The sequence below is a fragment of the Anoplopoma fimbria genome, chromosome 3 (assembly GCF_027596085.1).
Source record: "Anoplopoma fimbria isolate UVic2021 breed Golden Eagle Sablefish chromosome 3, Afim_UVic_2022, whole genome shotgun sequence".
Lineage (NCBI taxonomy): Eukaryota > Metazoa > Chordata > Actinopteri > Perciformes > Anoplopomatidae > Anoplopoma > Anoplopoma fimbria.
In genome coordinates, this window is record NC_072451.1 from 5,649,295 (window position 1) to 5,666,952 (window position 17,658).

Below are 17,658 nucleotides of genomic sequence, written 5' to 3' on the forward strand. Positions count from 1 at the left end.
TCTGTTTATTTCGCAGTGCATGATTACCAACAGTTATCGAAACAAACTAAAGCATTCAATTTCTGTTTTTTTTTCTGCATTGATAAGACATAATTAAAAAGATCCATAAAGCCATTTGTGTTTCATACAGCATCAAAGCAGAGACCAAACTGAACGCAATACAGCTTACATTGATTTAAGGACGAATGTGATATAAAGCAGCATGAACAAAAAGATGTGCAACATTTTGAGCAGATTTTCTCTGAATTCTTTCTTAATTGTTTTGTTATTAAAGTGTAAAAACTGAAAAACGCACAATAGAATTCATGCAATTACAATTTCCACGATGAAAATGTCTTTATTATTATTATTATTATCATGCATATAATGTAACTCCTGTTTTAATAGACAATATCAAATGTAATGTATACAAAAAATGGTTCTACTGCATTTGTTGTTTTGCAGTGCATGTTCACCTTTACAGAAATGGGTCCCAACAATAATTGAAACAAATGAAAGCAATCAGTTTCTGGTTATTCGGCATAGGTAAGACACATTCAATAGAATTTAGGTAATTATTCAGTAGAAATGCTCACGTCAAACCTGCCTGAAGAACTTCCACATCGTTACGTTGTGTCATTAAAAGTCAGATGCTGATAATCCAAAAGATCCATAAGGCCATTTGTGTTTCATAAAGCACCAAAGCAGAGAAAACTAAACACCATACAGCTTACATCGATTTAAGGACGAATATGATATAAAAGCAACATGAAAGAAAATAAATGGAACATTTTGAGCCGCTTTTTCTCTGATCACATGGATCCATCTTCATCTTTCACCAAAATAAAAACTTGGACATATTCAAAAAAGAGCGAAGATTTACAATTGTATTTTAAGAGATAACCACAGTAGTTTTTTTCTCATATGAATTGAGTTTGCTGCATAAACGTTCTATTTGTCAAACCCCACTGTTGATATCACTGTAAAGCTGCAACTATTTTATCTGCTAATTATTTTTGGATTAATCCACTAATCGTTTTGTCTAAAAAATGTCAGGAAACAGTGAAAAATGTGGCTTTTTTTTGGACCAAAATGTAAAACCCAAAATTTTTGCTTCAAAATGATTATAACAATTAACGGATTATCAAAATAGCTGCCAATTAATTGAGTAATTGTTGCAGCTTTACATCAATAAGAAGAACCAGAATCTAACTGTACATGAAGAATGATTACATTATATACCATTCCTGCTTTGTAGCTGCCTCACCACAGTGAAGAGTAGTTGAACTTGATCCGCAGCAGGTACCTCATTCGAGTCTGGGCGGGGTTGTAAACGATGAACTCGTTGTACAGGAGGGAGTAGCAGCTGTTTTTACCAATCCCTGTTTTCACTGCAGGCCCCATGGGCACGGTTACACCATCACTGAGGAAGAGAGAGAGAGAGAGGGGAATACAAATGAAGAGATGCATTTCTTTAAAGACCTCTTCGGTGGACATATTTAGTACAAATTGCATTTTCTTTTCTTCTCTCAGTTACTAGTTTTAGCACAACATTAAAGAACCAAGTTGCAGAGATGAAGTGAAATCAGTTGTTGCAATAAGGATGTATATGATGCTTTGGATATTGTTTGGAGGTCATGTGAATATATTTTCATCGATAGCAGCCCTTATTAACGATTGTTTTTTATCATTGATTAATTTGCCATTTATTTTCACCAAAAAGTGGTCAGAAAAAAAAGCCTATCCCAGAAGTTGTCCTCAATTTTTCTGTTTTGTGTAACCCTCAGTTAAAAACCAAAAGATTTGGGGGGAAAAATGGCTGTCGCCTATTGATTTTCAATCAATCAATTAATCTTTACAGCTCTTTTGTAGATAATGGGCAAGAACTAGCAAATAACTAGTAGTTTCATTTTAATTAATCTGCCAATTTTTAATTGTTTGGTCTTAAACAAGTCAGAAAACAGTGAAAAAATGCCCAGCACAGCACCAAGCTTTGTCATTAAATTTCTTGTTTTGGAGAATGTATAACTATAAAAAAAAAAAATCGCTTTTGCTTTTAAAACGGAAGAAAAAGCTCCCATTTAGGTAAGGTAAGGTCTCTCATTATGCACATAGATATATCCCAATTTCATATTGTTTCTAATCATTACATCTCCAGCTAAAACATGAAAAAAACCAACCAGTATTCTCTGTTGAGGTTTGATTAGATTTGGATTTGAAGGATGGCATTAAATTAAAATGAGCAGTATGATTCATGCTCAGACGACTGTTTTGCAATAAGAAGTGTTTTTTCAGACTATGAAACCTACGGAGAGACGAGGCAGCAGAGCGGGAGAGAAGGCAGAACTAATGGTGTTTGAGTCACTACAGAGTTCTTTTAGTATTTTGACTTTTATTTTAGTGGTTTTACTCCATATTGAACCATCTGACATTTATATGAAGTGCTTTAAAATTACCCTAAACAAATGGGGGACATGACCCGAGGTAAAAAGGTCTGCAGAGATAAATAATCATCTTATATAGTCTAGCCAAACACTGTGAGGGTACTGGAGACTCTGAGTTTAATGTATTATTGTAAATGATGAACAATAATGGTTGCACAGAACAGCAACAGAACTATGGAATAATACTTCAAAGTGTGTGTTATATGTTTTTTAAGTTAATAGGAAAACATCCTTAAGTTACCCAACTTGTTTTACCATTTACTAACATGAACATATAATAAATTAAATTATTTTACAGTTAGCAGGATCGGTCGCAGGTAAAGAAACTAAAGTGTTTGAGAAAGGGTTTTAAAGTCAATGAACATTCATTATGGGCTACTTCTTGTAATATTAGAAACTATTTTTTATCATACTTTTATTCTTGTGCATTATGTAATTAAAAATGATTATTTATTATACTATAATTATCTATCTCCGTGCTCATAAACCAGCATTTTTTTCTTCTTTTCTTAAAGTGTGCCGAGAGCACACTTTAATCAATGTTTGGCCTCTGTGAAATGTATCCGTGTAATGAGAGGTACTCACAGATTGACAGAGTTCTTGGGGTCCGGTCCGGTCTGTCCGAGGCCCTTGGTGCTGTGTTTCCCCGCAGGAAGGTTGTTGGCCTCGTAGTCGGCATCCAGCAGCTCGTTACAGTCTCCCAGAGCGACCTGCAACCACACACAGACACACAGCACGGACAATGAAACATGGCTGCATAACGTCATGTGACAAATCATGTTTATTTAAACAATAAACTGTGTTGCTGACTTGAATTGGCGGGTTTATTAGGACTCAAATTAACAGCCTGTACGCACCAACTACTGGCCCAATTTTTTGGGGGGTATCTTTTTAAGTCAAATACATTTTGGGGGAGCTAAATTCCAGTTTGAAGACATTATACCTTTTCCCTTCATTCAAATCTTTCAGCCTGTATCTGATCTAAATATGAAATGAGATATGCATACAACAACATGAATCAACTCACCTCAGAGAGTAGCAGAAGTCCTACGTGGCTGTTCTGATTGGCAAAGCAGTAGTTGGCACTCTTTGATGACATGTCAGCAAAGTAGATACCTTTTCCAAACTACATGAAAGAGAATGAGGAAAATCATTATCGCTGGAATAAAGAAATATGGTGCTTTATTGAAAATATTGAAGTAAATAGATAATTTAAGTCCAAAATGCTCTGATAAAAAATATAGAGGCTTCTATTCTAAATATTACATAATTTATAATCCCTTATATACATGTCTGCCAATTGTTTTAATTAATGCCAAAATGGATTTTATGTTACGTATTGATACTCATTAATTGATTTGTCACTTTGCTTGTTTTTTTGTTATTTAAAGCAGAGTACTGAAGCTTGAGACAGACACAAAGACAGAACCAAGTGAAAAACAGCATTTGCATGTATTTCTTCTGTGCATCCATCCTACTGTACCATGTAACCAGTGACGGGAGCTTCAGGTGGGGCCACTCGGAGCCCCTGGCTGAGGATGCCGACCCAGTTAGACAGGCGGGAACCGTGCCACAACAGAGTCCTGGTAGACAGACAGACACACATAGCGGTCTATATGAAAGGAACTTTGTAACAGTGATTTTAAAGCAGCACTGCTCACTCGGTATGACATCTGAGCAACAGGAACCAGGGACGGTATTTACCTGTTGGGCATATTTGAAAGAAAGCTGTTCCTCTCCCCTTCTCTGTCCACTGAGAAGATGTCAAGGACAGTCATGGAGTAGTCACAATGGGTGGAGGCGTGAGTGGACTGTAGATACTTTTCTATCACCTTTAGAGAGGAAAGAGGAAAGTTTAGAAAGAATAAACACTGGATACTCAAATGATGTTCAAGTTTCATTCAGTTAACTTTTTTGATCCACCCATTTTTTCTGAATGTGTTTCTGTGAATTAAAGGTGATTTATTTATTTAAAGGACGTTTATAAATATAATTAGCCAACATTCAACTCCCTCGTAGCTGATAAATATATCTTAATATGCAACATCACCTACAATTAGCCACGTAGGTATTATTTTATATATATATTTAAATTATATTATTTATTCAGCTTTTCCCAAACTATTATTATAATATATTTTTTACTTTATTTAATTTTTTTGTTTTAATTATTATGTATTTATACAATGATTTTTTGAAAAGTGTTCTTACTCCGTTTTTGACATTATGTTTATATGGAACAATTTAACATGAATGGATGATTTGATGTTTTTGGTATATTTTTACTGACCAAGCCTATTAACTTTGTTTGGTAATACTAATGGGCCAAGGGAGTGCTTTAAAAATCCTGACTGACTTGAACCCATCATTCCTGGCTTTTCTGATTTGACTGTTATGACACCATTTCAGTGATTTGGTTGAATAATAAAAGCACCACATGAATCTTGCATCCAATAACACAACAGCAGTGTATTAGTCCCGGCTGATAAACCAATGACCTGTATCATTGTAACAGTTATAAGTAGTGAAACACTGACCGTGTACTCGTTGCTGCCGGAGTCCAGCGGCTGCATTTGACAATGGAGGGAGCAGTACTGTCTGTCCAGAGGATGTTCGTCACTGTTTTCACTGGACTGAACCATTTTCACTGCTATCTGAATGTCACTCAGGGCCTGAAAAAAGAAATAAGACCAAAAAATATATATCAATAATACAGTATGGACAGTTTTAAGTGAAGACGTAAACAGAATCATTTTAGACCAAGTTGATTCTTGTGAAATCCCTCCCCTTTACCTCCAAAAGTGAAATTTTTTCCTTAAGCTCATCTTCTGTGCGAATAATTGGCGGCGTTTTCAACCTGGAGAATTACATCTTTTGGTTAAATCAAGACAGAGATCAATGTGAAATCATTTTCAGAAGCACCAGTGTATCCCTCTCACTGCTCAGCCACATTTTCCTACCCAAAGTCATGAGGGATGCGCGTGTAGAACTGGTTGCATGCTTCCAGCAGCTCACGATTGTTGCCCTTCTTCTTCAGACAATCCTCGATTTTCTTCAGTGCCAGGTAGCCTGCACGGATCTGCTCTGAGGTCAGCTTGCCTGCAGGTGGGAGGAAAAATACTCCATTTTAAATATGAAACACAAAAATGAAAGGTTTGAAAATACCTGCTTGTCACCTGAGGAATCTATTTAAAAAGTCAGGTAACACACACACATGGAGTTAGAATTATGTATTTTTTCATTGTATCTTTAGATCCAATATGAGCAACTTGAATATCCTAAAATGGTATATGTGTTCTATACAATTAAGTTAAATTCTGGGAGTATTTTTGGTAGAAAGGGACTGACCGAGGGGAGCTTTCCGGATGTCAAACTTCATCTCCAGCACACACTCCTCCATGGCTTTGACGTCACAGATTAGCTCCAGGAGCGACTGGATCTTCACATCCAGCTTGGAGGTCCTCTTTTTGGGTGCAGCATCCACAGTGGTCTGGATCTCCTCCTGGAACAGTGAAATACATCAATATACATAATGGTCGAAGATATTGCCGGCTGTGGCGTGGTGGAGAGCAAGGTAGTTCTCCAATCAGAGGATCGGTGGTTCGATACCCGGGTTCGGCAGTCGATGTGTCCTTGGGCAAGACACTTAACCCCAAGTTGCTCCCGAAGGCTTGCTATCGGTGTGGACTGGATGTTGCATGAATGTTAGTTAGAGTCTGATGGTGGCACCTTGCATGGTAGCCTGTCATCAGTGTGTGAATGGGTGAATGATATGTAATATACTACTGATTGTAAGTCGCCTTGGATAAAAGCGTCTGCTAAATGACTGTAATGTAATGTAATGTAATATTGAATAGATAAAAAAGGTGTTTGTTCTTTGCCTTTTTGTCCGTGCTGTAGTCCATGAACACCATGTCATATTTTCCAGCTTCTTTCTCAAAACACGCTCGGTATTCCCAGTCGTTCTTTGTCTTGTCTAAAAATCTGTGTCAAAACAAACAAGTTTCAGAATTTTACCAAACTCACATCAATGTCAGACATCCGAAAATATTTTTTTAAAAGCACAATCTCACTTTTTCTTGAAGAAATCTTTGGCTTTCAGCAGGTCTCCACCACAGGCTGTCAGACTGTTCTGACCCACTTTCCCCACTGAAAAAATAATAAAGAAACAACCAAAATATATATTAGTAAGTTCCAAACTTCAGGCTTGTGTTTACGTCCTCCTTGGATGCAAACATTTATACATTAAGAATAATCGGCACATAAGCTCACCTCTGCCCCATCTCAACCAAACACTGTACACCTTGGAGCTGTCGTCTTCCAACAGCTGGATCAGGTAGTATTTGTTGTTGTTAAACTGAAGATTTGTCTGAAAAAAAGAGAGAAGGAGTTTGATGGAAGCCTAAAAATCCTGTTCACTTTCCCACAAATCAAAATGTGAAATGAAAATGCAAAACATATAATTTAACAGCATTTTTCTTTGTCAGATATCATTTAAGAAACAGAAACAGCTATAAAGAATCACACATTGCAAATACATTTTGTTCTTAAATCATCAGTGCCTGAAACCATAGTGGAAAATCAGGATTAGAATGTCTTGTAAACTATTCATAAGTATTGTTTTGGTGCATTTTAGAGAAATAAAGACTTAGATTTTTTGAACAAAAAGTACTTCCAATTTTAAGTTGGGCAATAACATATTTTACCTGATTTAGCATCACGTCGTAAACATCGTTTCCTTCACTGTAAACATGAGCCTGAAAGAGAAATTGACCAGTTAATCATATAAATGAGGGTAATTGCATTTGATCAGCATCTAGTTAGTGGAAAATTTAAAACTTCACTTTCTTTACATTGCATGTGTTTTTATAGTTTCTTAAGACAAAAAATAAAATAAAAAATTCACAAATTGCATTTTCAAAAATGAAAAAAACAAGAACATTACAAGACAAAGTGAAATATGCTCTAAAAGCACTAAAGATAAACAAGCAACCAAAAATAATTTGACGATTATTCTCATATTTATTTAGTGACGCCCTGAAACTGCTTGGTTTGTCCAGTCAATAGCTTAAATATGTGATGAAGACAAGCAGTAAATGTATTGATTGAAGTCCAAACATTTAACAGTATAATAAACCAGAAACTGTGTCATGCTCACAAGAGGAACTGTAACTGGAGCAGCCTTTAAAGGTGTCACAACGTAAGCGTTCACCGATGTGAATCATGAGTTTGTTTCTCCTGTGGACAGTAGATACTCTACCTTTCCCAGTTTGGCTTTACATTCCGGGTCCACTGGAGCTTTTCCCTTCATGACCACCGTCCTCACCACCTCTGTTCAACATCAAAAGATCAGACATATACCATTTAATTAAAGTACAGGTAAAACCATGTATAAACCAAAAAAAACATAGAAACCCCTTGATGGTGTTGCCATAGTAACTTCATTTTGAGGGTCACCAGTTACTCGACAACCATAAAATCCACTTCACCTTCACCTTTTATTTCTTCTGTGGGTATTTTTTCAGTTTTTGTCTGACTCTTGCTCTGCGCTCTCTTCCTCTTGGCTGCAGGTTGCTTTTCCGTCTCCTCCTCTTCCTCTTTAACTTGAGCTGGCATCCCAATTTGAACACCCAACTCACCTGCCTCATTCAAACTTTCTGAACAAAAGACAGCAACAGAAAAAATAAATAATAATACCTTAATAATAATTCAGAGTATTTTATATATATATATTATATATATATATATATATATATATATATATATATATATATATATGAAGTGTAAATATATATAAAAAAATGTAAGTTCATAGAATACGTCTACTACATCATATTCCGCGATTATACGATTTTTCCTTATTATTAAGTAGTGACAATGTCATAAAAAAGCAGTTAATAAAATGTGAAATAGGTCAATGGTTATTTATTAAATTTGTGTTAGTTAACTATAAGACACTGAAAAGTCAACATGACAAAGTTACTGATTAAATGCAAAATAAAACACATTGTTAGAAAAAAACAGAGGATGACAGAAATAAAATGACAACAATGAGAAAAGAAGAAGACTTGTTTACAATAAAACAATGCTCCGGCAGTAAATTACAAACAGATATGGCATAACTCACACATACCTGGTTTTACTTCCTGAGAGCGGATCTTCCTCTTGAACTTGGTGACTGGATTAATCTGCACCATCTTCTTCAGGTCGACTTCGTAGCTCGTCCCGGAGCCCAGAGACAGAGAGACAGAAGAGTTTCCTGAAGAGACGGCTGAGTCCAACAAGGCGCAGTCTGCAGGCGAGTACGGCTCCCACTGTCCTTTATCTCCTTTCCACTGCCACACTGCAACACACACAGAGTTAGGTTGTATTAAAACCGTAAGGCAGCACTTCAAGTTCAGGAAACTTTTGACTTCTCTTTTCATTATAAAAGGAAAACGTTTATTTAATAAATTGCTTTTAAATTAATAAATAGTGCATTAAATGCAGTCCTATCAAAGATATGGGAGCGTTTTTTTATTAAGATTAATAGATAAACGCGTCAATTTGAAATGTGGGGACTGACATGGAATTTCTTTTCATTGAAATACTCACTACGAATATATTGCCAAACCAATACTAATATCATCTCCTCAAAGTATTGACTGATATTTGTCTGATTAAGTTTAGTTAAACAACTATTATTACCATTATATCACTATTATTATCATTATACCCTGCACATCTTTTCTTTTCTTTATTAATATACACTTGACACTTAAATTATATACTTCTTTTTTAAGTACTCTTTTTCCTTTATTTGTTTACCATATTCTATTTCGTGTTTCTATTTTTTAATTACAATGCCTATAAAAAGTATTCACCCCCCTTGGATGTTTCAACCTTTTGTTGCTTTTATACATGAAATCACGGTCAATATAATTTAGCTTTTTTGACAAGAATTTGCAAAAAAAAGCTTCTTTCATGTCAAAGTGAAAACAGATTTTTACAAACTGATGTCAATTAATTAAAAATATATAAGGTAAAGTAAATGATTGCATAAATATTCACCCCCTTCAGGTCAGTATTTAGTAGATGCACCTTTGGATGCAATCAAAAAACATCTGTTTTCACTTTGATATTAAAGAGGTTTTTTGGGGGAAATTCTTGTCAAAAAAGCCAAATTATATTGACCATGATTTCATGTATAAAAGCAACAAAAGGGTGACTCTGCAATCGTCGGCCTCATCTCCGCCGGTGATGAGAGGGAATACAGAGAACTGAACCAGGACTTCATAGGATGGTGCCAGAGGAACCGCCTCCAGATCAACTCTGGTAAAACCAAAGAGCTGGTGGTGGACTTCCGCCGGGGTAAACACTGTCCTCCGGAACCAGTGAACATCCAGGGACAGGACATTGAGATTGTGAAATCTTATAAGTACCTGGGTGTTCACTTGAACAATAAACTGGACTGGACTAATCATACAAATGCACTATACAAAAAGGGTCAGAGCAGACTGTATCTGCTGAGGAGACTGAGGTCCTTTGGAGTGCAGGGAGCACTCCTGAAGACCTTTTTCAACTCTGTGGTGGCATCAGCCATTTTTTATGCAGTGGTCTGCTGGAGCAGCAGCATCTCAGCAGCTGACAAGAAGAGACTCAACAAGCTTGTCAGGAAGGCCAGCAGTGTGCTGGGGTGTCCACTGGATACGGTGGAGGTGGTGGGAGACAGGAGGATGATGGCCAAGCTGTCATCCCTGATGAACAACACCTCCCACCCCATGCAGGACACCCTGACAGCTCTGTGCAGCTCCTTCAGCCACCGGCTGCTTCACCCCCGGTGTGTGAAGGAGAGGTACCGCAGGTCCTTCATTCCTGCTGCTGTCAGGCTGCACAACCAGCTCTGCTCCCAGCAGACCACATGACACTAATACACTAATACACTGTGCAATACACTACAATACACTGTGCAATATAGCTATAATAGTTTTTTCTGTCTGTAAATATAATATTTCAGTTATTGTTGTTTTTCATTGCTTATTTATAATACTTGTTTTTTATTTCATTTTTATTTTTATCTTTCTTCTACTATGTCTCTTGTGTGCACTTTACTCTATGCTGCTGTAAGCCTGCACATTTCCCCGCTGCGGGACTAATAAAGGATTATCTTATCTTATCTTATCTTATCTCTTAAACATGAATACTTTTCATAGGCATTGTATACATTATATTATTGCACTGTTTTACTGTTAAAGTAATCATTTTATTAAAAACTTATTCATCCTATGTGTAAGAAGCCTGGACTGAGATGCACATTTGTGAATCAGATGCAAATCACCAAAAATCTACAGACTCAAAACAAAAGGAGCATAAAAACATAACACCACGTGTCCCGACATGTTCTCGGATGACGTCATCACAGAGGCTAACGTTAGCCTCCAGGAGCTAACAAGCACCAACCTGTTTTTGACAAGACCTCTTCGGTTTCTTGTGCACTCTGACTTTTACTTCTCGAACTTCTTGTGCGCCTCATGGTTGTTTATGAAGAGGAAAAAAAATAAATGACTAGCAGTAGGAATGTAGAATAAGACAATAACAAAGGGGGCGGAAGTAAACTTTCCTCGCCTCTGTTTCCTTGCAGGTGCTGCAAAAGATCGTTTCAGCATGAAGATGACTCACTCCGTGTTTTTTGGGGGGTTTTTACGCATGCGCCCTCGCCACCCAAAAAAACATTACGTTTTTTATATGCACAAACTTGGGACAAAATAACAAGATTAGTCCAGAATTATCGTTAAATTTAATTGTTTTTACGCAATGCTAAAATTATTTTTATTTTTTTTATCAAGAAGTAGGTAAGAACAAAAAAAGGGCAGAGTGAGCGCTCCTGTAAGTTATAACTATGTCTTTGCCAGGTGGAACAGAACTCCGGGAACAAAGGTTCCGCCTTAACGACAGTCGGAGTTATTTTGTTGAAGGATTCGTGAGGAGATTCTAACGTGACAGTCCGTGCTGGTCAAAATGTGAATGAAAGTTAAAATTAAAGCCATTTAAACGTAAAAGGTCACAGTTAAGGCGCCGAAGATATGGTTTCACTGAGATATGGGGCTTGTTTCCTCTGCCAGAGGGCGGTGGTCGTGAAGATAATGAGCAGGGTGAGTGCAGTTATTGAGGTCATTGAATGCATCTTTACTATGGAGGTCAGACACATAAGCTGATTTAAACAGGACTGAGATAAATAAATATAGTGAGTTAAGCTATCTTAGCTTATATACCAGTGATGATGATATTCATAACAATGTATTAACCACATTCCTTCAGTCTCCTGTTTTAATACAGTTGCTTTTTCCCTTCTTTGTTTCATGTTTCATGTATTTTGCATTCTTTTTTTCTTGATATGGTATTTTTTACAATTATAGTACAATACTGATAGAGAGTCTGCATAGTTACAGTACCAGTCAAAAGTTTGGACACACCTTCTCATTCAATGGTTTTTCTTTCTTTCTTTATTTTATTTTTTTCTACATTGTAGAGTAATAATGAAGACATCCAAACTATGAAGGAACACATATGGAATTATGTGGTAAACAAACAAATGCTCAACAAACCAGAATATGTTTTATATTTTAGATTCTTCAAAGTAGTTGAATGAGAAGGTGTGTCCAAACTTTTGACTGGTACTGTATAAATACACGATTAACAATGATCCAATGGTATAACACTGACAATAGCCACTCTGCATTATGATTATTTATTACTTTTGATAGGCTACTTTGACTAAGATTTGTAGCAAATACTTCTGATATTATTTTCAAATCTGGAATGCAGGACTTTTAGTTGCACTTTTTAAACTGTGATATCGCTTCTTTTGCTTAAGTAAAACATTTTGTTTACCACTGTCGTTGTTGTAAAGTAGAATATATATAAATATACAGTACCAGTCAAAAGTTTGGACACACCTTCTCATTCAATGGTTTTTCTTTATTTTAATTTTTATTTTTTTCTACATTGTAGATTAATATTGAAGACATCCAAACTATGAAGGAACACATATGGAATTATGTGGTAAACAAACAAATGCTCAACAAACCAGAATATGTTTTATATTTTAGATTCTTCAAAGTAGTTGAATGAGAAGGTGTGTCCAAACTTTTGACTGCTACTGTATGTATGTTATATGCAAAAAAGCTTTACGTACAGTAAATCTCACAGCAAAAAAAAGATGTGCTGAATCCAGTCACTTAACTAACAGAACCAACAAGCTTCCGAAACACTACAACATAATTCCTTTTAAGGCTTTCCTGGTGCTTTCAGTTGGGTTGTTGATTTCACTCTGCCTCTCATACAGTAGTTGTTGTAGGGATGGTTAATACAAATAAAATAATGTAATGCAGAATGTGTATTATATGTATATATAATGACAATTTTAAAACTGTGTTTGGATTAAATAGCCATGAATCTTTTTATTAGAAGTACAGATTGTGAGTCAGAAATCAAACATGCGTAGATGGACTACATATTTTTAATTAAATAACAAAATATTGGCTCTAAACTGTTTTATGGTATTTTCTGTCAGTCTATTATAATGTTTTTTTTAAATCTTGGACCAGAAGCAGGGAAGTTACCGTTAACTCACTAGAGCTTAAAGTGGTGGTAAAGAAACTTTTGTATCTATTTCTCATTCTCAGGGAATGAGTGCAGCGGCACACCCACAGCCCCAGGTGGATTTCCTAAAAGGAGAACCACACAGGAAGCATCCAGGTGTGACCAACCTGAAAACTCTGCGCCTACCTGACGAACTCCAGACAGCTGCACGGTCGATTATTCACAGTAGGTTAAATCATGAATTCACCTTTCAGTTGACATACCAAATGTTTCTGTAGTTTCACTGTGCGACTCTTCAACCTCTCCACCTGTAGGAGCTCAGGTGAATCAGCTGGCCGACCGCGCTCGTAGCCTCACAAACTTCCTGTGGAGCAGAAAAAGAGCCGTCGAGAATTTGACGCTGCGGCAGAAAGCTGTGAGTATGGAGAAAGAACTTTGGGAGAGAGCGATGGAGAAGAGAGGAGGTGGGTGACACATAAATACATAAAAATGGTAATATAATAGTATAATAACTGCAAATACATTATATGATGCAGCAACTGGAAACAAATGGGCTTTATTTATTTTGCAGATATGGATGAACAATTGCTGGAAGACCGCATCAGGAAAAAAGTGTTTTCAGAGCTCAGAAAAACTACATATCACTGGACTCCCATGAAGTAAACACTTGCTTTCATCTACAAGTTCTTTGACAGAAATATAGATTTAAATGATATGTGTATTAAGCAATAATCTCAATTAATTTAACTGCTGCCTAATGGAGAAAAAGCATCCTTTACGAAACTCAAGACCAAATAAGTCTGATTTGAACCATATTGAACATTTTAAAGATTTAACAGACGTAGCTCATTTCCAGTTCATATTGACACTCTAAAAAGCTTGTACACTTATTTAAAATGTCTAAAGTCTTTTGTTAGAATATCAGGCTCTGAACAAAGCCAGAAGTGGAGCTCTGTCTTCTGTCACATTTTGGAGCTTGTAAAGTAACTTGTGATTTGTCCTGTTTGATTTTGAGGTGTGGATGAGTTTCTCTACAGTCTCACTCTCTGTGTTTCAGGTATGATGAAGAGTTATGTGTGGTTTACATGGCGGCTCGGCTGGCTGGGGGCTATGCAGCAGTGAGGAGAGCTATAAATGAGGTAATGAACAAAGTGGTGGAGATCACAGGCTAACTGACGTGACAACACCACAGATTTACTTAAATTGAGACACCCAAGTCAATCAGTAGGTGTCACTGTGAAACGTCCTCAGGGCATTACTTATTCACACAATTATTTTTGGGATTTGACATTTGCTTATATATGTATAAATATGTATCTAAGGCATTATCTCATTAAATATATAATCCAGACCAGTATTCTGAACATTGAATAAAGTCAGGTTTAAAATTCTTGTTTAATTTTGTTGACATATTAGAGTCAAAGGCTTTTATAGGAGGAATTTTGGATATCTCTCATAAATCAAAGAATACTGTCAACAACCATAAAAAAAAAAAAAAAGAAAAAACGGCCTTTAAAGATATGAAACGTTAATTTGAAAAACACTACAGGTGAATAAGGTAAAAAACTAAAACATGAAACTTCCACAGTTCGTTACTGATATTAAGACAATTATTTCTTGTATTTCAAGATACTGAAGAATTATCTAAAGTCATCTTGAGGATTATGACCCTCAATGCTTTCGGGGTCAGACTTCTGCCTTCTCTGTCCTAAATATCTGTTCTATCGTTTCAGATCAAGAAGAGGGATCCCTCCTTTGCCCCTCAGTCTCTCCTGGATTTTGGATCGGGGTTGGGAACAGTTGCCTGGTTAGTGTAAAAAAACTGATTCAACATTAAAAGCATTCTCATTTCAATTATGAGACTATGAAGTGAGCCTCTCTGTTTCTCCCACAGGGCGTCACACTCGTGCTGGGGCGACACTTTGAAGGAGATGGTGTGTGTGGACAGCTCTGGACCCATGAACGTTCTGGCAGAACGACTTCTCAAAGGTGAACACTCAACTTTGTATTTGATTTGTAAAAAAAAAAAAAAAAAAAAATCTTCTCAAAAACGTGATCCGAGGATCTAAGTGTTTGTTTTTTCATGTTGAGCAGGTGATGACGAAAGAGCTGAACCTCACATCAAACAAGTCTATTTCAGACAGTTCCTCCCTGTCTCGCCTAAGGTAAAACCCTCTGCTTTTTTATTTCAGCAACAAAGAAAAACATTTCATATACTCAAAACATATATTTATTCTAGCCTTCAATTTTGAAATTCCAAACAAATCAGATTCTTGCTTTATATGCAACAAAAAAGAAAGGTTTCTTGCATTAGTAAAGATTTAGTTTTTTCTTAACGATCACATTAAAGTGCATGAATAGTTTGACTACAATCAGTTATACCTAAATGCATTTAAGCCCCACAGTAAGCCCATTGCACTGAAGATATAATAAGGTAATAACGAGCATCGTTGGGATTCTCTCTTTTACATTTATTTGTTCTTGGAACATTTTTCTATCAATGGAGCGACTTCACTTAAATCTCAAGGAGGAGGAGCCCTGACAGTCCTCTGTTTCTCCTTCCAGGTGCAGTTTGACCTCGTGACAGCAGCCTTCACCCTGTCGGAGCTTCTAAATGTGAAGGACCGAGAAGAGGCGGTGTTGACTCTGTGGAGAAAGACAAGCTCGTATCTGGTTGGTTGAAATAAAGACAAAACATCACTGAATGATGATGTGCACTTTCTTTTTTTATTATGTTGTTGTCCGTGCACCTTTAGTGACACTATACTAGATCTGAGACATTTTTCCGGTACGTAGAAGTCCTCTCTTTTTCAAGACTTTTGATTTTGTTTGTTTTTGACATTTTATTTCTGTAGGTTCTGGTGGAAAATGGGACTAAAGAAGGCCATCAGATGCTTATGGAGGCCAGAGACACTTTATTAAAGGTGATCAAATACAGCAGATAAGATGACACTTTGTGTTAGGTGCTGTTGTGTAAATTCTTTGACAGTTTATGGAAGCAGACTGATGACGTGCAGTTCTGTTTTTCCAGAAACAAGATAAGACTGTCCATGACACCAGACCAGCGTCCGTGTTCGCTCCGGTACGTTTGAATCCCTGCTGGTTTTAAAATATCATACTGTCAACCAGCTGTTTCAAAGTCTTCCTCTTTCCTTTTGTCTTTCTTCAGTGTGCTCATGAACAGTCATGTCCTAAACTGTCAAATGAGCCAACCACACCCTGCAACTTCCAACAGATGTACCACCCTCTTCCTCTCCCCGGGGTAAGAAGCCGTCATCATGATTTTGTTCCAGTGTCAGACTTTGAAAAACCCTGGTGTAAAGCCACAGTATCATCACTGCTCATGCTGACTTTCCTGTGTAAAACATACCAATTACAGGAAGCAATTACAGGATAAATCACAATTCTGTCCGACCACTTACTAACGGAAGGAAGCAAAAGTGTAGAGAAATTAAATAAAATGCAAAAAACAAGTCGGATATCATAGATAGATTCCACTTATTTATTACATAATTTATTTTCAGCACAACGACCGGCACACGGAGAAGTTCAGCTACCTGATCATGACTCGGACACAACCAGCAGAGGCAGAAACAGAAGGTCTGGACTGGGCCCGGCTGATCGCACCGGTGCAGCGCAGAACAAGACACGTCCACTGTCGGATGTGCTGCCCTGATGGACAACTACAACACGTGGTGGTGACGGCACGAAAACACAGCAGGTAAAGGTTCTGCGGCATCACACACATACTGTCAAACTCAGCGGCAGCATCAGTTTACACAGTTTTGATTGGTGGTTGAAGCTTTGGTTTGATTTGTCCAGGAAAATGTGGTTCAAGAGCTCTAAGGGACTGAATGAGAAATATATGGTGCAGCAGCATATGACAGGTGTTTCATACCCCGTCTATGATGCACGTGCACTATTTTTATTATAAGTGGTTTTATAGGATTAATGTACATAAATAGAAAAACTGTGTTAAAAGAAACAAAAATGTATATTCTTATGTTAGTGGCCATTAGGACTGTGTATTGGTTGAATTTGGGTTTGATTTAGTTGAGCCAGTAAATGAGTTTACACTGATATAAAAATATATTTGAATTTAACAAAGTAAGCCAAACTTTTCCTAAATAAAATGATACAAAATGTGTATTTTTTAAATTTGAATCAGGAACTATGTTTAAAGAATAAGTACCACAAATCTACCAGACATTTAATAATACATTGTCACAGACACATTTCCAGAATATTGATACCCAGTCCCTGTAGTGATGTTATTGGTGAGCTGCTTTTATTGGACACTGATTGAGCTCATTCTCCAATGTGTCTCTGACCACAGCACCGTGTAATTTGACTGAAATGGGTTTCATTTTCTTTAACCAGAGATGTGTACCGCTGTGCCCGGAGCAGCGACTGGGGAGATCAACTGCCGATCATTCAGAGAGCAGATGACGACGTCCAGAGTGATTCAGAGTGATGATTCAGCGACAAAGAGACATTTTCTGTAGACTTTTGAAACATCCTAAATCTGAGATGAGGCTGCATACAGAGGACTCATCGTTGTTTTTGATGAACAGAACATCTGCGTTTCCTCACTGGATTTGTTAAAATACTCACTAATTTGTCTACCTCTGATTACTCCAATAAAAAGTCAAAA

The 17,658-nt window shown here is 36.9% G+C and overlaps 2 protein-coding genes across 2 annotated transcripts; one reads left to right on the forward strand and one right to left on the reverse strand.

Annotated features, from left to right (window-relative positions):
* Window positions 1–67: 67 nt before the first annotated feature.
* On the reverse strand, window positions 68–11,049 carry parp2 (poly (ADP-ribose) polymerase 2). The gene is made up of 17 exons (XM_054596138.1): window positions 10,863–11,049; window positions 8,557–8,766; window positions 7,919–8,080; window positions 7,684–7,754; window positions 7,130–7,180; window positions 6,696–6,792; window positions 6,497–6,572; window positions 6,305–6,407; window positions 5,772–5,925; window positions 5,384–5,522; window positions 5,217–5,280; window positions 4,961–5,095; window positions 4,128–4,255; window positions 3,907–4,006; window positions 3,451–3,549; window positions 3,009–3,133; window positions 68–1,402 (listed from the first exon to the last, which is right to left on the reverse strand). The coding sequence occupies exons 1-17, from the start codon at window positions 10,933–10,935 to the stop codon at window positions 1,243–1,245; spliced, it is 1,947 nt and encodes a 648-aa protein (XP_054452113.1). The 5' UTR covers window positions 10,936–11,049; the 3' UTR covers window positions 68–1,242.
* A 315-nt stretch (window positions 11,050–11,364) lies between these two features.
* mettl17 (methyltransferase like 17) lies at window positions 11,365–17,653 on the forward strand. Its single transcript, XM_054626952.1, has 14 exons — window positions 11,365–11,554; window positions 13,088–13,229; window positions 13,319–13,468; window positions 13,576–13,663; window positions 14,062–14,143; window positions 14,738–14,811; window positions 14,899–14,993; window positions 15,099–15,169; window positions 15,570–15,677; window positions 15,860–15,928; window positions 16,036–16,086; window positions 16,174–16,266; window positions 16,529–16,725; window positions 17,385–17,653. Exons 1-14 carry the CDS (start codon window positions 11,486–11,488, stop codon window positions 17,476–17,478), a joined length of 1,383 nt encoding a protein of 460 aa, XP_054482927.1. The 5' UTR covers window positions 11,365–11,485; the 3' UTR covers window positions 17,479–17,653.
* The last annotated feature ends 5 nt before the right edge of the window (window positions 17,654–17,658 follow it).